We start from the raw sequence: 21400 nt of genomic DNA on the forward strand, positions 1-21400 counted from the left end.
AAACAAACTGATTTCAAATACAAATATTGTAATAAATAGTTTGAAGCACACTTGACCTGCTGCTCTGATGAAGAGAAAACAAACCTAGGAACCTCTGGGTTTAAGTTTTTCAAACATTTGCTTTATTATCAATAAATACTTACGACTACTTACTTAACTGATATATGTGACTAACTTGATTTCTTATTTATTGTATTTTGTTTTAGGTTCCTGTGATATACATATTTTCAAATCTTCAATTTGTATTTATAGATATTTGTATTTCAGGTCCAGATATTCTATTGTTTTTTATTTTTTATTCATTTAAATTTGATTAAAGTGTTTATTTGCAGGTTTTTCTTTATAAAAATAACATCAGTAAAATGTAGCGCTGTATGATAGTTTTATTTAAGTATGTAAAAATTGTTATTGGTGCTGGAATACAAGGGGCACCAGATGAAATTTTGCCTAAGGCACCAAATTGGTTAGAGCCGGCTCTGCTCATCCTGAACAATCAGTGGTGGACCAGTTGTTCTTGTCTCAGGGCGAGTAGTGAACACATTGGCCAAGAGCCATTTTCAGAACATCTTGAATGATATTTTAAGACCTAAGCAGCAAGTTAACCGCGCTTCGTGCTATAGGCCTCTGGTGTTGCCCTTGTGGTTGATTGCCCCTCATGTGTTTCACCTGTGTCTTGTTCCACACTTGTGGTTGATTACCCTCCTGTCTATGTAGTCTCTGTGTTCCATGTGCTTTCTGTTGGTTCATTGTTTGCTGTCTGCTGTTGCCTGCGTCTTGTGTGTTCCCCGTGCCTTTTGGATTTTTCTGTGGTTTGGTTTGGACTTTTGATTTTGCTACTTTTGTTGGCTTTTTGAGTTTAGTAAAATAAAAGTTTTGGTTACATCTGCATTTGGGTCCTCCTCCTTGTTTTTTCCCTGAGTTTTCACAACAGCGTGTTTAAATTCCTCTCTGGGTCCATGCCGGATTTCTCCACCAAAAACGTGTAAGCACCTAATATCTGTCCACTTGCTGATCTCTTCTGTCCACTCACTGCTATTTCACAAACCTGAGAGCTGTTTACCATTTAAGTGATGATATTTAGTTCAAAAACCTCTTGTTGGTGGTTAACTCCCCCACATTGGTTGACAAACCATCATACTCTGCAGTGCTTCTACACCCAAGTTGCGTGCACATCCGCTGTTGTTGATAAACAAATAATCCCTCTATACTTTAGCCAGCAGCTGTTGTTTAGAATGACAGAAACTCGTTATCATTAAGGAAGAAGTTAAGAATAGCTCAACAGTAGTCACGCTGACGAGGAACCGTGCACTGTTTGATTTAATGCGCTGTCTTTACTTGACAAATGACACTCTGCTTGTGGCTCTAAAGGAAAAGTCTGGAAATGAGTGTTTAATTCTTCCTCTGGGAACCACAATGACACCCTGAGGATGAATATTTGACGTCAAATTAACAGATAGCTGGAGGAAACCAACAGGCTGCCATTGCTGTACACTGTAGACGAGACTGGCTGTCAGAGTGATTAAAATGTGTTTGTGAGTAAAGCGTGCTCACCCTCTTCTTGTAGTAAATCCTCCACTTGTGATACTCTTTGATCACCACCTCAATCCTTCTCTTCCAGTAGCTGCCCTCTAAGACGATTGCCTGCAGGGATGCAGAAATACCAAGCATGAAACCCTCTTAAATCTACATTTTCTCATCATTGAAAGATGTGAACCTGAAATCGTGAACAACACAGAATACTTTTCTGTTCAGCATCAGTTGAGGAATATAATCGGGAGCAGAGCAGCCTGGGCTGTTTCCATTAAAAATAACATCCTCCTGATTCTTTCTCTGATCACTCACTTCAGGCTTTCTGTGTGAGTCAGCCTCAGAGCCCTCCAACGGTGTGACAAACCCACACACTGGGATCTTCCTCTTCTCCACGTCTGAATTTTAAAAAAAGAAAAGAATGGGAATCAACACAGTTCAGCATGTTTCACAGGAAATAGCTAATAGGATGATACAACAAGCACTGATTCATGTTAGTGCTGCAAGGAAAACATTCAGCATATTTACAACACCTAAACCAATACTCAGATTTCTGTATTATAATATTTTTGGAGTTACTTTTTGGAGTTGTTGATGAAGAAGACTGAGAGGAGAATGACATATTGAAAAGGTCCTAAACTGCCCAAGGGAACCTCGGCTGACACTTCAGGGACAAAGACCCTTTACATGAGGTGCATGATTTAACCACTGAGCTAAATGAAGGCCACATTTAAAGGGAAAATATACATTACAGACTGAATGATCAATAAAATACACTGCTGGGCCAAAAAAGTAGCCACCAAAAAGTATTTTTAATTTTAAAAATAATCTTAAAACTAATTCTTAATTACATAAAAAATATTTCGTTGGACCGCCTTTAGCTTTGGTTACAGCATCTATTCACTGTGGCATTGTTTGAATAAGCTTCTGTAATGTCACAAGATTTATTTCCATCCAGTGTTGCATTAATTTTTCACCAAGATCTTCATCGATGATGGTACAGTCTGACCGCTGAGCAAAGACTTCTTCTCTCTTCCCAAAGATTCTCAGTGGGGTTAAGGTCTGGACTCTGTGGAGGCCAATCCATGTGTGAAAATGATGTCTCACGCTCCCTGAACCACTCTTTCATAATCTGAGCCTGATGAATCCTGGCATTGTCATCTTGGAATATGGCCGCGCCATCAAGGAAGAAAAAGTCCATTGATGGAATAACCTGGTCATTCAGTGTATTCAGGTAGTCAGCTGACCTCATTCTTTGAGCACAGTCTGTTGCTGAACCTAGACCTGACCAACTGCAGCAACCCCAGATCAGAGCACTGCCCCAACAGGTTGGACAGTAGGCACTAGGCATGATGGGAGATCACTTCATCTGCCTCTCTTCTTACCCTGATGGCCCATTACTCTGGAACAGGGTCAATCTGGACTCATCAGACCACATGACCTTCTTCTATTGCTCCAGAGTCCAGTGTTATATGCTCCTTAGCATACTGAAGCCTTTTTTTCTGGTTAGCCTCAATGATTTGCGGTTTTCTTAAGGCTCCACAGCTGTTCAGTCCCAATCCCTTGAGTTCCCTTCACATTGTGTGTGTGGAAATGCTCTTACTTTCATTCTTAATCACAGCCCTGAGTTCTACCTTTGTTTTTCTTCCATTTGATTTCACCACGCATTTAGGTGATCTCGGATCGCGATCATTAAGGATTTTTTGTAGTAACATTTCTTCCCGGAAGACAATGGGTCCCCTCTATCCTTCCAGTTTTCAATAATGCGTTGGACAGTTCTTAACCCAGTTTTAGTAGTGTCTTCAATCTCCTTCGATGTTTTCTCTGCTTGATGCATGCCAATGATTTGACCCTTCTCAAACAGACTAACATCTTTTCCTCAATCATGGGATGTGTCTTTGACTTGGTTGTTTGAGAAATGAGAAGCAACTCATTGCACTAGTTGGGGTTAAATAACTTGTTGCCAGCTGAAAGATAATCCCCCATGCAGTAATTATCCAATAGGAGGCTCGTACCTATTTGTTCAGTTAAATCCAGGTGGACACTTTTTTTGGCCAGGCAGTGTATTTTAAGTTCTTAAAACAAAAGGGGAGACTCCAAGGCACTCTCTTAAGACTATTAAAATGCCTTTATTTTAACGGCATGGTCATGTGGACCTTAAAAACAAACTTCGACATGTTTCAGCATTCAGCCTTCATCAGGAAGTCATACAAAAAAAGAGTATGACTTCCTGATGAAGGCTTAATGCCGAAACGCGTCGAAGTTTGTTTTTAAGATCCACATGACCATGGCGTTAAAATTAAGAGCACCTCAAACTAACTCTGTCGGGTCCAGGTTAGCACTCCTTCTCTTTGTCTTCTAGTGTATTTTAAGTGTTCATATCTTCTAACTTTTTTCCAAGGATTCAATAAAATTTTTCCCTTAATTGCACGAACAAAAGTCAAAATATTCTACATCTGCATCCATTCTGGTCAATAAAAACTTACAGAGCAGTAAATTACTGAATCCTTGAGACCTTATCATACCTAGACCATTTTTTCCTTGATCAGTTTTTCAGTTAACAACTCAATTTGAACTTTAAAATGACCATGGCTAATTAAGGACTTGTGAAAATTCTAATTTTTCAACAGTTGCATTTGAAATCTTAGGGGTTCAGATTAAGAGTGGCTGATGTCAAGTGGAAAGGAGCACTTTCAGCTTTTTAAAAAGATTATAAATACAAACAAGTAAGCTTTTACACAGTGAACGTTCTTCCACACAAACAGTTATGCAAACTAACACCTAAAGTTTCTCAAGCACTGAGTTAGTAGCCATGAACCCCTCGGCCTTATGGCAGCAGTTCAGATGAGTTCAAGCTGAATTCTCTGTTTTACAGACCAGTGATCCAACAGGAACCAGATGTTTGAAACAAAATACCCTGATATGTACGACAGATTTATTTTCTTTTTTGGTATTTTACTGATGTTTTAACACAAAGACAGAGAATAACTGTCGCATTTTCAAATAAGAAGCAAGGAGGACACGCTCAGACAGCTCAGCTGATAACATCTACACATCCAATCAGAACATAGTACAATGGTAATTTAATTCATACTGCCTGGTTTTCCTTCTTCCCCTGAAAACCTCTGTAAAACCCAGCTACAGCCCAGCTCCTGCCTTTCATGCTGTGACTGATTTTATCAGTGTTATGTGTTTTGTTCTTTAACCCAAGAGGTCTTTGCTGCTGCTCTCCTTGCTTTGGCTTTTTATTTTTGCATATAGAAGGAGAGGTGTGTTCTCCCTGCCACAGCTACAACCAAATATAACATATTACAAAATTAGTGCTGTCAGGCGATTAAAAAAATTAATCTAATTAATTACAGGATTTGTAATTAATTAATCTAATTAATCGCATTTTAATCTCATTTCTGCTTAAGGTCCCAAAATAAAGAATTTGAATTCCAGGACATTAAAATTACATTAAAAGACATTAAAAACATTTTAAAATACACATTTTTAGGTACCCTGAGGCATAAGGAACAAATGAAAAAAGTGTTATAGTTCTATCTTTACAAAATCTCCACAGTCCTGCACCTAAGATAAGCTGATTTGATTTTTAGGACGGTTTTTGCTTCTGTTCACATTTTTACTCGATGTGGACTCATTTTTCACTGCAATATGAACTTCTATACTTCTATGAGGTCAGGAGAACCAGGGCTAAAGGCTAAAAACTGTGAGGAACTATGTACAAACACTTTTTTCAAGTCTTGGATCAAAGAAAAGTGAAGTATTCTCAGTTTGACATGCTCTGTACACACAAACTGTTGCTGATTGGTGCAGAGCAGCCCCAAGCTGAAACATAACACCAGGAAGATGGAAGGAAATTTTCAAAGAATTCTTTAGATTTAAATACAGGACATTTATCGATCATAGGTGTGATACATTCAGGGACTGTCGGAAATTTGAAAATCTGACGAGAATACCACTTTTTCATGTAGGACAAACGGTTTGTAAATGCTAGACATTTAAAAATAAGTGTGTCTTTGAACGCCTCGCGGGTTTGGGATCCAGATTAATCTGCGTTAATTTTTATGACGCGTTAATTTGCGTTGTAATTAATTAATCTAATTAACGCGTTAAAATGACAGCCCTATACAAAATGTTTGATTATTTCCTGATTGATCAGGTATTTTGGCATCAACGTTGCTGTGGCTTCACATTGCTTTTACCATTGGTTTACCACTTTATCATCAAGCCTTTAGTGAACACGTCTTCACAACTCAACAAACTCAGTTTACAGACAGAAAAAAGCAGAGGAATACCACACTCACACTGAATGAACCAGGCCCTCCAGATGGCATTGTTCAGACGGATCTTATCCCTCCACAGCAACCGCAGACCCTTAAAGGACTTCCACTTTGGAGAGACGATCTTACCACTGCAAGAAACAAACAAAACAAAGGCATGTGTTGGTGGGTTTTTTTTGTAAAAGTCTAACATATTCATTTATATGTGGTTTAGAATTGCTATAAACATTGTTTTTTTGTATTTGCTGTAACTTTGGACCGTGATGCAGAAACCTGAATATGCAGTGGAAAATACTCAGCAGCCACTGACTCAGCTGCTGTTAAATACCTGTCCTGATTTTGACTAATAGAGACCACTCAGCTCATTCAGCATCACACCGTCAGGCACTTTTCCAGTGGCCCCCGCCTGCTAATGCAGAGAGGAGGCGTCATAATGTAAGCTGCTCAGGGAGTTGCTAGGAAGCCACAGGCTTCTTTTTTAACATGCTGTAATGGAGTGACACTGCTGCATGTGACACACGGGAAAACAGCAGCATGTTACAGGAAACACATGTCAGGAGAGGAACCAATTAAAGGCAGAGTGATTAATGGTTATTACTGTGCAGCACAGCAGAGGTTTGCAGCACGGCGATCTACCTGCTGCACACAAATCTGAACATGTAAGAGAAATTCATGAGGGAAAACACAGAACTTGTTCACCTTTTGATTTCTCCTCTAATCCTATTTTCCCAAACAGTAAAATACAATTTTGTATTCATTTATTAATTTTTATTCCAAACACACTTAGGAAGTTTGTTCAGGGCAAAATGAGCTAGAAATGTCATTAAAACAAGTAAAGCTCAATAAAACAAGCCATGCGTAGTCCATAATTCTAAGTTCTGTATATCCTTATCACTAAAACCATGTAATAAAAAATTAAACCCTAGATACACACCTTATTAAAATTTGAGACCAGTTAAAAATTGCATGAATTTACATTTTGCACTGTTGGATCTTAAAGTGATACTCCGGGATGGAACAAGTTGGGTCCTATCGCAAGGTTTAGGGCAGAAATTACCCCTACAGCAGTGTTTTTGTGCAGCAGAAGCCCAGAGCGCTCGCACCAAACACCCCCTCCCTGCTCGTCAGACGGTTTCCTCTGCACTCAGACGGGGCCATATTTTACTTGACCAAAAACACAAATAATCGGACTCCCACTGAAAAAATCTGATATCGGTCTGCATTCACGCTTTGTGTAGAGCACTTTCAGCGCGTTACTTTCACACAAAAACACCGCTTGAGCCTTGACGTCCTGATGGCTTTTTACTGACATGACAAGGAGAGTGCACCCCCTCCACGGCACAGTGGACTGGGCACCATCATGATTCCTTCAGTGGAACAATGGAGCTTCAGGTTGGTCAGAGGCGTCAAACGGTAGCTGGCTCTGCGGAGCTGTTGCAGGGGGCCTCCTTCATGACTGAGGGCCCTGGTCTGTGTGGTAATGACTGAGTTTTTCAACAGGACAACGCTGCAGGTCACAATGGCCGCCTGACAAAGGACTTCTTCCCAAGGAATAAGCTCACTTTCTGGGATCATCCTGCCTGTTCCCTGATCTAAATCACTCTGAGAACATCCAGGGATAAACAGTGGGGGCAGTTTACAAAAAATAAAAATCAGTTCCAGACAGTTGATGACCTCCATGAAGCCATCTTCACCATGTAGAACAATGTTTTAAAGTGTTTTTGAGCTGTGGTCTTTTTTGAAACTTTTGATCTACCGATACACACCCTGGGCTCTAATTTCGTAGACCAGGCGCAAGCGCAGGCGCACCTGCCCTGCGCCGGCCTTCCCCGTGCGGACAGGGCGTGACCAGCGCACTTTACAAATTTCCTGCAGTGCCAAGAGAAGCGCAGTCAAGGCGCAGAGGAGTGCAGAGCTGCGCGTCCGAGCCTCCCTCCGCGCAAATGGCAGAGAGGGAGGAGAAAAGCCGTGAGTGGGTTTAACACAGCCAAGCGCTGTTTTCACCAATCAAATGAGGGCCTCTCCTCGCCTTTAAATGCCCTGCAGCCGAGGCGCAGCGTCTGATTGGTCTGAGTGATCTCCAGCACAGTGGAAACAGTGCTGGTAGCGGAGACGGTCAGAGCTGCTGTCCCTGCAGCAGGAGAATGGACAGCAGGGCACATTGGAAGACATGAAGTGCGTCATCTTGTGGGCCAGCTCCCGGGACAGATTTAATCTGTTCCTTTGTCATTAATAGGACTACAAAATGAAGAGACAGTTACGCATCTGGCTTATCCATTCAGAATACTTTTGATCCACCTGCACTCCTGGTTTGTCATCACCAAATAGCAGAACCTTTGGTGATATACTGTATACTCTCCCAGTGTCTCCACCTCATCCTCCTTACAATAATGTACTCCATCTTTTTAGATCACGTTGAAAATAGAGACTCAACCAGAGAAATATGGGAAATCACGGGTAAATCCTGAATGACATACATTTATTTTCTCTCTTTTTTCTTCGTCTTTTCCCTCCCTGTTTTCTTTGAATTAAAGGAAATGAGAGAAGCCAGATATATACTCAGTATCAGATGTTAAGGCTGTTTATTGTTTAATTGTAAGATGTGCATCAAACTTCCAGCTGCCGTCAGGTTAACTTCCATTATGACAAACGGCTTTAATCTGACATCAGATGTGACGGGAAAATTAATATAGATATAAATGTATATGCTGATTGGTCAGACGGTTTCATTAAATAATGATTACTGTGATTGTTTATTGCATTAAAATGTGCCTGACACTCTGGAAACCTGCCTCTGAGGCTTTGTTGACATGTGCGCACATGTGCGCCTGTCACCAAATTACAGCTGCGGATGGTGCGCTCCGCCTTGCGCCGAGGATAGACCAGGTTGGAGCTGGCGAGCTTTCAGCGAACTTTTCTGGCACGAAATTGTCACTGCGCCAACATGAATCTGCTGACACCTCCCCCTGGTGCGCCGTCAACTCCCCCTGGTGCGCCGTCACCCCCATCTCTGCGCAGACGGTCTACCAAATTGGCAAATTGGCAGCGCACGGCGGTGCACTGCACGAAATTAGCACTGCGCAGGCTGCGCCAGGCTTGCGCCCCCTGCGCTGCGCCACGAAATTAGAGCCCCCTATGTCACTTGAATTCTTTTGAAACTAGATCCAACGGTGCAAATGTAAATTCATGCAATTTTTCAACTGGTCTCAAATTTTGATGAAGTGTGTATAGTAGTGTGTTATTCTGGTAACCATGGATGGCTCAGGGTTGACTGTGCAACAATTTTTAAACTTTAAAAAACACAGTTGTCATACTGTCACTGGTTACAAAAGTGTCTTCTCCAGGTCAGAGGCTCACTGAAACTCTGAAGATTTCAAGTCCAGATTTATCTTAAAACTCATTTGTTTCGTTTTGTCTTTTCTGTTTGACCATGCCATCCTCACTTCTTCTGTTCGTTGTTTTTATGTAACCGTGCTCTCATTTTTATACTTTGCTATGTAAGGTGACCTTGGCTATCGTGAAAGGTACCTGCAAATAAAATGTATTATTATTATCATTATTATTATTATTATTACTATCATTATTATTGTTACTATGGTGTTTTTTGTTATATTGTGCTTCAAAAGTGCTAATACCTAACCAATTTGATCAACAATTACTATGTTGTGCATCTGCATTGTGCAAGTCAAAGCAAAATGCTGACCATCCATAAATTGTAAATCAAGGCCATCATTTCTGGCTCTGCTCAGTTACAGAATAATCTCTCGTCTGCTGCCAACGAGACACAAAGTCCAGCTTTCAGTGAAAAGTTTCCAAAGTGTTGCACAAGGGGCTGCACAATCGCTATTATAACACAACAACACACACACATTGCAAAACCAGGTTTAAGCATCAGTTTCAGGAGGAGATCCTGCACGAATCAGAGAGTTTGAAGCTGTTTGTGCAGGTTTGGTAGCTCAGAAAGGCTCAATAGCTACTTAGATAGATATAGATACATAATGTAGGCTGTTTTTACTTTTAACAGTTTGCATGTTTTACAGGCATGTCTGGTTCTCATGCTACAGGCTTGATATCTTTCTCAATGGACCACATGGGCTGCAGCTAATGAAGGAACTTAGCGCATATTAAAGCAGCTAAACACTGAGGCTCGTCTGTCCTCCTGCCCCTGGAGACCACAGTGACCCACCTGTAAGCCAGGGACATGCAGTCAAACAGGCGGGTCAGCGTGGGGTCTATGCTCAGGCTGGCGGCGCTGAGCGGCCCGTACCGGTACGTCTGACACCACGTCCTGTTCACCGTGTCAAAGTCATATCTGAGCGAGCCGCCGCTCCTCCTCCGGCGCGGCTCGGAGTCACTGTGGGGCGACGACACCATGAAGTGTCCGCTGTGGATGACCTGAGAGCTGGGGAAGGAGCCGTCCGAGCAGGGGCCCGTACCCGTGACCTGCGCTGGAACCTCCTCCACCTCCGAGTCCGAGTCCGACAGGTCCTGGAGCTGGCTGTGCTCGGCTGGAGACGCTCTCACTTTGGCCGCCATGCTTCGTGTCAGACAGAGTTGACCGTCAGACAAACTGTGAACTTTCTCCTTAGCTGACTCTCCCTCCTCCTCTTCCTCCTCCTCCTCCTCCAATGTTTCCTCAAACAAGTGGCGCGTGCTGACAGCAGCAGGGGCCTTCACCTGTCAGCTGAGACTCCACGGTCACCCTCAGACACTGACCGTGTGTGTGTGGCTGTTGTGAAATAGCTTGTAGTACTATTGTGTCAGCATGCAGCATGAGGTAAAGTCCTTTTCCCACCAATCATTAAGCCACCAATTACCATCAGAGCAGTCTATCGACAGGACTCAGAGCAGATGAGTACACCCCCTTTGAAAAGGAAGATTTCAATAAATGTCTCTGGAATAAGAACAAATTGAGTTTGTTTGACTCGATATGATAAGGTAAATAATATAAATTGTTGACAATTGTTCTAAACAAAAAAACGACATCACACGCTTAACAAGGATAACAAAACTCTCTAGGGTTCCCTCTTAAGTGGCAAAAACGTGCACTCTTTGTGTTGATTTTCTGAGCCGCTTTGTTAATGTTGAGTCTTTTTATGTGCAGCCTGCTCAGTTTCTTTTTGTTGGTTTCTATCCCTTTATAACTGGTCAGCTCCCTACAAAAGTGTAAGGTATCAGAATCATGTTATTACCTGATAAGTATCAAGTTTTGACAAATTGTAATTGTAAAATTGTAAAAAGTTAACTTGAAAACTCTTGTTTGAATGAGAAAACTTGAAGGGGAACAGAGGACTCAGTGAATTAGGCTCATGAAGATCATTTGATTAAATTCTCCTTCATGCCTGGATGAAGACATGGAGAGATTCTGCTGTTACTGAGATCTGTGGATCATGTAATAAAAGTATGCATACTCAAAGGACTTTGAAATGCATGGAGCTGTCTGTTGCGGCAGCTCTCTTTTTTGTTTACATAAGAGATCAGCTGTTAGCAGCCTGAAGCATGTCAATGCTAACGGGTGCAAGGCCTGATGTTCTCCCATAAAGTGAGGAAATGGAGGTGAGGACGACGTGCTGGTTCTCAGGTGTGACGACATCGACCTGTCCTTCCATCCATCCCAAGAACTATCTACAATAAGATGGATGAGCTAGCCGTGCTAACCCAGCAACAGAGGGAGTACCAGAAGGCAGAGTAGCATCATGCTATTCACAGACGTGGAATAGCATGATGCTCGGAGCAAACACCAGACACCAACGCCACATTGGAAGAGCTTCACCTGCTGTGAGCAGACAGGATCCAGGTGACAGAGACTGAACAGACTGCTGAAGAAGCTCAGTCCTGGACCCTGTGGAGGTGGAGACTGGCTGAACTGGACAATGATGGACAAGCTGTCATCATTTTTTTTCTTATGGACCTTTTTGCACTTTTTATACACTTTCTTGCTTTTGTTTTCTTGATTGCTGCTGTGACTCCTGAATTTCCCCTTAGAGATAAAAAAAGTATTTTCTATTATATTCTATTCTAATTGCATGTTAACACAGTATTATGTAACAACACACTGATTCATTGTAATAACATGAAACTTAAAACACTGTAACGTGACAGCAACAGGCTTCCATAGACGCCTTTCCTCTACCCTTTTGTATGTTGTCTCTTTGGGAAAGATAGGGTTCCATTGTTAAAAGTTTTATCTTTGCCAGTTTATTTATTCATCTATTTATTTGTTTGTGAAGTTTATGTGTGCTTTTGTCTCTTCTTGTGTTTTCATGTTTACTAAACAGATTTTCTGTGTATTTCATCTGTGACGTTATTTTGTTTATGTTTTAGTATGCTAGCTCAACATGCACACACTTTACGTCATGGACGGCTCCAAACCGGGGCTAGGGGGTGCTATAGCCCCCTCAAAAATCTGTTTAGCCCCAGTTAAGCCCCTCCTGAATTTTATTTCACATCATAATACATGTATATCAAGTTGAAAAACATTTTCAATCATTTCATTATAAATTTTAACACATATTTTAAATTAAAAAAAAAAAAAAAAAAAAAAAAAACATTAAAAAGTTCACGAGTTCCATCCCTCCTTGTCTGTTTCCCATTGATAAGCGTAGCCCTCTACAGTGTGTAGTGTGTGTGAGGGGACAGGGGGGCGTGTTTTGTCACCATAGATACACGCGCGTTCGGCTAGAGATAGTCAGCTGCCTGACATATGGATCGTTTTGTTATAAAGAAAAAAAGAATGGTAGAAGATGATGAAGAAGGAGGAGATAAATCGAAAAATGGCTCTGGGGGAGGAACTGCTGAGCCAGAACATGAAGCAGCACCAAGCAGTCCATCGCTGCAAGCTGCTCTACGGGCCCTACCTGCACTGCTGCTGACACAGGTACTACCGCTACCTCTGATCGTTGCGGCTCTGATTGAGCCTTCTCAGCAGCCACTTGAACTTGAAAAACTGTCTGACACACGCTGGTCCTGCCAGTACTATTCGTTGTGGGCAGTGCAAAAAACCTTACCCGCCATCATTGCAACCTTAAATGACATTAAAGCGCAACCAAATCCACGCAGAGCCACTGACGCGCGGTCATTACTCTCACTCATTGATGCTGAATTCATCCTCCACCTCATTCTGTTTGAGGATCTTTTTCGTACAGCAAAGTTCATGTCTGACACTCTACAGTCCCCCGATTTTTTGCTGGAGACTGCCACTGACCTCGCACACTCTGTAATCGCGGGCCTAAAAGAAAAGCGCACAGAGGACTCTTGGAGAGCCATATGGAGCAAGGCAGAGGCCCTGTGCGCCACCGTCGGTGTCTTAAAACCACCGCAGCTCCCACAAGAAAAGAGACAATCCCAACAGCCTCACCACCTGCAGGACTATGTAGTTGAAGCTCCAACTCAAACAAAACATTCATCCATGTCCTCTCCAGATGAACTCAGAGAATCCTCATTCTACCCTGTCATTGACCAACTAGTGAATGAAATGACAAGACGGTTTTCAACAGAAGCAGGCGCAGTTCTAATGGGCACGTCAGCCCTCAACCCGCAAAATGCCACATTCCTTGAAAAAGAGAGCCTTGAGCCCATGGCACAGTTGTATGGGATCAAAAAGGACAACCCGCTGGCTGAGGTGCACCAAATGCGCCGTCTCTTGGAGAGAAAAAAAGAACAAGGTGAAGCAGATAACAGCACACTGGAATTTCTGTCCATGCTTAAACCTTTCAAAGACTCATTTGAGGACATATATAAACTTTTGCGCATATCTGTTACACTGCCTGTAACCTCCGCTTCATGTGAGCGCAGTTTTTTCCTGCATGCGGCGCGTAAAAACCTACCCGAGGAACAGGATGGCTAACCCTCGACTCAGCAACTTGGCCTGCCTGTCCATACACGCAGAACGAACCAAGGCCCTGGATGTCCAGAAGATTATAGACTCATTTGCACTCAACCACAGCAACAGACGCATTGTCCTCTTATAAAACAACTCTGGTGAGTTTCCCCCTGACGTTGCGATACATTTGATGTGATGATGTGAGATTTAATCTGTTACACTGTAACGAATGCACAGTGGGACGTGACATGTATTTTTGTTTGCAGTAGAAATATAATCATCAAAATTGGGATGAGCATGTTCCTTTTATGTTGTTAAAGTGTGTGCCTTGCCGATTTAACAGGCACCGGGTTTTGTTGTTTCGTCTCGCTGTGGCTATTAGTTCTATTTTTGACCGTAGCCTATGTTGTGATTCAAATGAAGTGTTCTCGTTGCGGCTGCATTTTGTAGCCTTATTAATTTCACTGTTATTTCATCTCTACGATGTTGTGATAAAGACATTATTGCCAATGCACAGTTGTTCGTTTTCATTAAGTGCTATAGAATAAATACATCTGTCGCATTTTGGGTATTGTCTGGTTATTGGCAGGCGCATGGTCGCTGTCTGGTGCTGAATCTGTCACCTTTGCAAGTGACGGTCGGCCGCTGCCGGTGTTGAAGCTGTCACTTTTGTACGTGAAACATTTTAGCCATTGCTTTATTGTGGTCGCTTGTATGAGGCGTAGTAATTTAATTGAATATTCTTTGGACAAATTCAATTAAAAAATACTTGAATATGCTTGTGCTGTGTATCATACAGCTGCTTTTATTGAAAAAACGAGAACCTCTTTATAAAGTTACCAATCATGAAAATCTATTATTTTCTTAGCACCCTCAGGTATTGGTCAAGCCCCTCCTTAGCACCGGTAGAAAAAAAATCCTGGCGCCGTCCATGCTTTACGTTAACCTATGTGCACTAAAAGTTAAACAAGCTAAAATGTCACATTTTTGTCCTTGTAGGAGTTGGAGCGGGCTGCGTTTCTGTCAAACAGGGTTTCTGAGGTTCTCTATTTGTCTGTCTGTTGAACAGATTGAATGGGGGAACAGGGCAAGATCTTGGCTTCACTCATCTTTGGGTATGTGTAATTAAACACAATGTGGAAATCCAACAGTTACATACGCATAGACTAAGCAAACTGGCAACATATTACAACATCAATCTTATCCCATTCTTTCAGATCTTCCTCTTTCAGAGCCTGAATGCTGGACGGAGAGTGATGCTCTTCTTGTCTCTCCAGAATTCCCTGTGGGTGTTTGACTGGGTTCAGATCTGGAGACATGCTGGGCCACAGTATCACTCTGACTCTGTTCTGCTTCAGAAATGCAACTGTGGCCTTCGACGTATGTTTAGGATCACTGCCCTGTTGAAAAAAAAACAAAAGGCAAAACAACCGAGGGCACAAAGTGATGGAAGCATCTCTGGATTCATGACACAGTCAGCGGAAGGCAGCTGCTAACACCAGCAGCACTCAATAAGCTGCACAGAAGGACACTGCTGTAGACACCGTGTCGTTTTCTTTGTGCTCCTCTGCTTTGAAATGCCACCAATAAAGTAGTTGTTTTTTTCTGCAGAGGCTTTAAGAGTGACTTCCTCGTGAATGATACCCATGCATGCCCTTCCTCTGCAGTTCTTTGGTTAACTGCAGAGAACTTTCATGGAGATTTTCCTCCACCCTTCTTAACAGAAGATGCTCCTGTTGGAGTCAACTTCGGTGTATGGCAGTGAAAAAGTTGCCATGCCATCTTTCTTACATTTTTGAATCATTTTTGTGACTGGCAAGCAAAGTTTTACTGGTCTTCCTGTAGCCTCTGCCTTTCTTATGTAAAGAATTAAAGATTTTTTTCTTTGGTCTTGAGTTGTTTCTTTACCATGTGGTGCCACTGCTGATGGCATTAAATGGGAAAGGCTTTTCTGTGTCAAGTAACCTCCTCCTATAGTCAAGTGTCTGCTGCACACCTGTTGAATGAATATGTAGACTTACCTGGATTCAATTGATAAACAAATTTTGTTTTCTATCAACAGCCCACAAAAAAAAAAATGTTGATTCTGAAAAGAAACTAGAGGCTATCATATATCATTCATGTTTTTCTAAATTCTTGGGTGTTATTTACACCTGAAACTGCTGCCTAAGGGTTCAGCGAGTTATAATCCGACCTTGTCAAAGAAATCTGTTGGTTTTTGTTTGTTTTATTGCAAAAATCACTGCGTAGATTTGACAGTTGGACACAAGCAGGGTAAGATTGTAGGAGTCAGGAGAATACAGCAAAGGTAATGTGCTGCTTAATCCACAAGGGGTGTAACAATTGACACAAAGTGAAAGTTCCCCTCAGGAGTTTTAAGAGTTAAGTACTGTACCAGTACAGACCTGTCTAGGTGGGACACAGGATTCAGTTTTACTTGGCCAGATGTGGAAAACTGAGCAGCATCACTTTTATCTGGTTTTTTTTTTTTTTCTCACTCTGGTTCTGTGTATCTTCTTTTTCTTCTTTCCTCTCCTCAGACCTCCTCTCGTCCTGCTGGTCCCTGCTCTGTGACAGTGACAGTAAGAAAAGGAGCAGGCCTCAGGATGCTGAGTGTTGAGCCTCTTCAAGGTTATTGTGAGTCTTAACTTGACAAAGCACCTCTTGATAACCCTGATAATGTGCCGGCTCTTGCTGAACATGTAGTTCCTGGGTCAGGAGGTGGAGGTTGTTGGTGCTCAGGGCCAAACAGTAGGGTAGGTGGTATCTAGGGATGGGTATTTCAAGCATTGCCTCTACCTATTCCATGGTCAACCATTATTCCAACAGTCTCTGCGCCCTCTGCTGGAAGCCTCTTGGTTATTTCACCCTGATGTTTTGCTTGTTTGATCCTAACAAAGTTTGCACTTGACCTCAGTTCTTGTTTATCATGTCAAATAAGTTCTTCCAAGAAATTTGAAAAGTCAGAATCGCTGTGGTTTTCTCTAATTTTGCATCCCACAGAATGACTCCAGTTTTACTGCGAAATCTTTTCTTCTTTTGTTGTTAAATTGGCAGTGAAGAAACTGCTGTCAGAGGGGCTACAGTCACCATGTGCTGCATGTACAATCAGGCCTCAGTTAAAATAATAATAAAATATATATTTTGAAGGTAAGAAATTAGCCCCGTTCACTTTTGGATTGGTTATAAATCAATCATTATGCACATAATTGAAAATTGGGCCGCAGCTATCAAATACTTTGTTATTCAATTATTAAGTAGTTATTATTAAGTATTAAGTTCAATGCGATCTGACAAGATATTAGACATCTTAACCAGGAATAACACATTCTTAAAAGATTCTGAGTCTTGCAGTGTTCAGACTAAACTGATGATCGCTGCGGTACTGGAGCACATTAGGCTTCAGAGCTACTTGATATTTTATCCTTCATTGACCTGTAAGCTTAATTTGACATATCCCCAGTTAGCTCTATTATGTTTTTGTTTTTCTTCTCTTTCACTCTTAACGGGGCTATGTTCTACAAATTAAACAAATCACTAAATGACAAAGCACACTGCTACAACTTCTGTAACTTTTAGGCTCATATCCAGTTGTTTTGGTGCGAAACAGCCCTCTAAAATTGTTTAAAATGACTGTTGAGAGAAGAGGTTGCAGCGCTCATATGTCATTGATCACACATGATGTCCACGCTCGTGCACGTGTATAAAGTGTACGGCGCTGAAGCCCAGTGCTCAATGGAGCCCCTGGATCAACTGATGTAAAGAAAAACAGTTTTTTTATACCAAACAGTTTTTTTTATTGGACACTGATCTAACATTCTCTGAAGACACTCTGCTGTATGTCATTGAATTTAGTCTTCAAATGTCCCAGAGTCCAACAGAGTCCAACCAATGAGTCAACATGAACTCCTGAGCCAAAACCAGACTCCATAACTTCTGAAGTGAGGGTCGACTTTGTTAGGTTTTATCTTTATGGAACTTCTGCTTAGACAAACGTTTTATTGTTTTCAGAGCTGTTTAACAAATTACCTGGACCCTGTTAGAGCACTACAGGGAAAAGTTATATACAGAAAATTTGTGTTTTGACTGTTTCTGACCTGCATTATGACCTTCATATATTTAATTTAAGTTACAGAAAAATAAACTCACATTTCAACAAACAGAGAACATTTGCAGCCAAGTCTTAATGTGAACACAGCCTGGCTCACAGTCTGACACTAAAGCAAGGGATCGTATGTCTTTAGAGTGCCAAAAATATCAATCAATCATCGATCAATTATCAGTGCTGCAACATTATTGTATCATTACACCTCCAACTCTGCGAGGCATGTGATAAAGAACGGTGAAACTGAGTCAATATCTAGTATTAGTTACACTTGACAAAGCCCTGGAGGTCTTCCAGGAACTTGATGTACTCCTGATGTTCGATGGCGGTGCTTAGCTCCATCAGTTCATCAGCAAACGTGTTGTCAACCCCGCGGTCAGCCAGGAAGTCCATCAGGTGGTCGTACAGAGCCTGGGAACGTCACAGATATGATTATGATCCAGTTAAAAGGGCTCCAGTTTAACAGCTTCAAAAACTGTCAGAAACTTTATCTTCTTTAGCGTCTCAAGTCTTACCCAGTCCAGAGAGTCTGTGCTGAGCGTGTAGCTGGTCTCCTTCCAGTCCGCGTCCCCCTCAGGCTGGAAACTGACCTCACGGATGGTAAAGATGTCGCTCTCTTCTTCTCCTTCGCCATGGCTCACCTACAAAAAGCAGAGGAGTGTTTTTGATTTTGGCTGAGACACAAGCTGCACATTTCTCCACCTCTGACGAGTTCGTAACTGCAGATAAGAAAGCGTTCCTCACCTCGTCTTCAGGGAAGTGGCAGTCAAACACCAAGGAATGTTTCGCAGCCTGTTTTGTAACTTCAACAACAAAGTTCGGGGTTGACACGATTTCTTGCTGTGAAGAGAAACAGAATTGAAATCATTTTAACAGTAAGCCTTTTTTAAAGTTCATTTCAACAGTTTTAAATCATTAATATTTGTTATCAGTTAGTGTGCGACTCTTTAACCATGCGGAGAACACAGCTGAAAAGCAAACTAATCTTGTCTTGCTTAGATACATCAGAAAACTTTTTTTATTGTTGACTTAAGTTCAAACATCGTACTAAGATGTACACAGCTTAGATGAATCATCACAAACTGCAGAGACTGAATTAGTTTTACTTTTTCCTCCAGGTATTTGAGGCCGAGCAGTGTCTGGTGTGATGATGTTTGCTGGGATCAGGTGTGGCTCTGTATCAGGGTTTTCTAAGACACTGACTCCTGATATAACTGCAAAGCCACTGACTTCCTGTCTCTGGTCAGTTACTGTTATTCTGCCAAGCCAGGCCACTTTTGGATTTGACGTAAATTGTAACAGTAATACTAATTTAAACAAGTTCACTGGTCAAAAAGATGCTGAATTAACTGCATGGCAGCACATGGTGTGGTAAAAAGTCTGAATTATTTTCTTAGAATTAAAATTTGGACTAACTACTTCAACTGTACAGATTTGACCTTCATGGTTCTTTTATTTTCTTCTTTTCAGGCCTTGTATTCCATTAAATGTTGAAATCTGGTTCTTTATTTTTATACCTTTTACTCTGTGTGCAGACTTCTTTATTTCTAACTCTTTTATTTCTTGTATTTTCACTTGATTGTTTTTTTAGAGTTTTAAGATGCTTTCCCCTAAATTTGATTCCTGAAGCATTTTAATGGCTTTACAGTCTTTGTTCTCTTGGTCCAAAGTCACACTGACCTGGTTTAGTCTTGTTGTGTATGGCCATGTTGTTTGTGTCCTTTAATGCCTACCCAGTTGGACCCCGTTTACACGTCAACGCTTCATCGAAAATGCTAAGACGTAGTGAAAAAAATCAGTGTTTACACACTGAATGTAGAGGGATTGAAAACGCTGTAGTAAGCATGCCAGGCATGTAGTTGGCGCTATGACTGTCTTGTCCAGAAGCAGCTTTTAGCAGATCTCCACTGTAGTAGAGTTGAGCTGATCATCTGGTGTATTGGTGAAAGCTAAGAGCAGAAGTGGAGCAACAGATGCTCATTTTGTTGAAAGACCGTCAGCAGATTCAGCAGCACAAGAATAACATGGTAGTCCATTACAATCGTAACCACGGTACTGTTGTACTGTTGTATGCGCTTGCATAAAGTAGAGCGTGACGTCAGCGTTTCTACTGAAACTCTGGCTCGCTGTTTACACGGCAACGGTGTCTGCAGCGTTTCCAGAAAATTCTACTCTGGAGGCTGTTTTCAAAAGTTTGCGTTATATGTTGGCTAAAACATTGTTTAAGTGTAAACATGAGGCTGAAATGCAACAATACTTTTGCATTTTACCCTAAAACCATTGTCGTCACAAAACACCCATTCAAATTAACATTATTTATTTTTTAATAGCATCATTATGGTGTAGAGATGTCAGGAGGGTCTTGATGCGCAACAGTCTTAACAATAGAGGTGTCCCAGTCCGATACTGATATTGGATATCAGTCCGATATCAGCAAGTATCGGTATCGTATTGGAATGCATATAAAATCTCGGATATAAGCACTCCGATATGAGCCGTTTCTGTTACCCACTGGTTAATAATAAATGGGTCAGTTTTTCCTCATACTTACTGTTGCTGACTACTGTTCTTTGATTGAATAATATCACTTAATCAAGCCTTTTCTAACATGACGGACATACTACAAAATAAGTGCTTGTTTAATGCTGATATCGTATCAGATTAATATCAGTATCGGCCAATACTCAATGCTACAGTATCAGTATCGTATCGTATCGGAAGTGAAAATGTAATATCGGGACATCTCTAGTTAACAACACACAAATGTCTGTCTTGACTCATCACATGACAAGTCTATTCCAGCTTTGCTTCGTCAGTTCTCACCTCCCCCTAAGATGTGCCTCTCATGGTCTGAACAGGTGTGCTGTGACTCACCTCCTCTTCTGCTGGCTTCTGCTGTCCCTGCTCTGCCTCTTCCTCAAAGTTAGGAGGGATGCTGTTGTTGACGTTGAAAGTGACAGTGATTCTGTTAGAAAAGAAAATGAAGACAAACAACGAGATTGTTAGTGTGCCTCTGAGCATTAGCGGGTGTCAGGTATTATACCAACAGCTGCACTCGAGTAGCAGTCCTACTTTTCTCCTGCGACATTCCTTGTGAGTTTAGCCTCTGTGCCATTCATCTCCAGATCCCATCCTCCGGACATCTTTGGAAGGCTTTTGTTTTTCTGGATCTTCCTCTCCTCTTTGATTTCATCAGACAGGAAGTCACCAAATGCTTTGTCACCTGTGAAGAAGGAAAAATACATTAATATAAATAACAAACGCAAAGTGTACAGAGTGGAAAATGTATTTCATCCAAAGCTGAACAGGTTTAAATAGGTTATGTCAGCCTGTGTAACTGTATTCTAACATGATGATAAAAGCCTTCAGTGTCAAATATAATTTATAAATTTATCATCCCTTTTAAGTAGAAGATGGTGGGGATTACCTTTTAAGACATAGTTATAGTGTATCTCCATTTCCATTAAAATGAGATCCCCAATCTCCTGTTCGTCAAGTTGTTCCAGAAAGTACTAACTCCCCTCAGGGAAACTTACCTGCAGTCTTTACTTAGTTAATCGTTTAACTGACATATAAGTTTTCTATATTTTAATCGTTTGTCATGACTACGTGGTGCAGATGACTTCTATATCATGAAAAATAAACGTCATTTTACAGTTG

General features: G+C 41.4%; 2 protein-coding genes across 3 annotated transcripts in view; both read right to left on the reverse strand.

The window, feature by feature from the left end:
• mlxipl (MLX interacting protein like) overlaps window positions 1-10361 on the reverse strand; it is a 37936-nt gene extending 27575 nt beyond the window's left edge. For both annotated transcript variants that reach the window (XM_074672353.1, XM_074672352.1), the window contains exons 1-4: window positions 10000-10361; window positions 5838-5944; window positions 1843-1925; window positions 1552-1641 (exon numbers count right to left, since the gene is read on the reverse strand). In XM_074672353.1, coding sequence (XP_074528454.1) covers window positions 1552-1641; window positions 1843-1925; window positions 5838-5944; window positions 10000-10349 — 630 coding nt within the window. In that variant the 5' untranslated portion in view covers window positions 10350-10361. The remainder of the gene's footprint in view (window positions 1-1551; window positions 1642-1842; window positions 1926-5837; window positions 5945-9999) is intronic.
• Window positions 10362-17428: 7067 nt separating this feature from the next.
• Window positions 17429-21400, reverse strand: part of c1qbp (complement component 1, q subcomponent binding protein) — a 4992-nt gene continuing 1020 nt past the window's right edge. Inside the window, exons 2-6 of the mRNA XM_074672191.1 lie at window positions 20813-20963; window positions 20615-20705; window positions 18485-18580; window positions 18256-18381; window positions 17429-18151 (exon numbers count right to left, since the gene is read on the reverse strand). Of these exons, the coding sequence (XP_074528292.1) occupies window positions 18002-18151; window positions 18256-18381; window positions 18485-18580; window positions 20615-20705; window positions 20813-20963 (614 nt within the window). The 3' untranslated portion in view covers window positions 17429-18001. The remainder of the gene's footprint in view (window positions 18152-18255; window positions 18382-18484; window positions 18581-20614; window positions 20706-20812; window positions 20964-21400) is intronic.

The sequence above is a fragment of the Halichoeres trimaculatus genome, unplaced genomic scaffold, assembly GCF_033239565.1.
Source record: "Halichoeres trimaculatus isolate MK-OKI-2021-1 unplaced genomic scaffold, fHalTri1.1 fHalTri1_scaffold_6, whole genome shotgun sequence".
Classification (NCBI taxonomy): domain Eukaryota; kingdom Metazoa; phylum Chordata; class Actinopteri; order Labriformes; family Labridae; genus Halichoeres; species Halichoeres trimaculatus.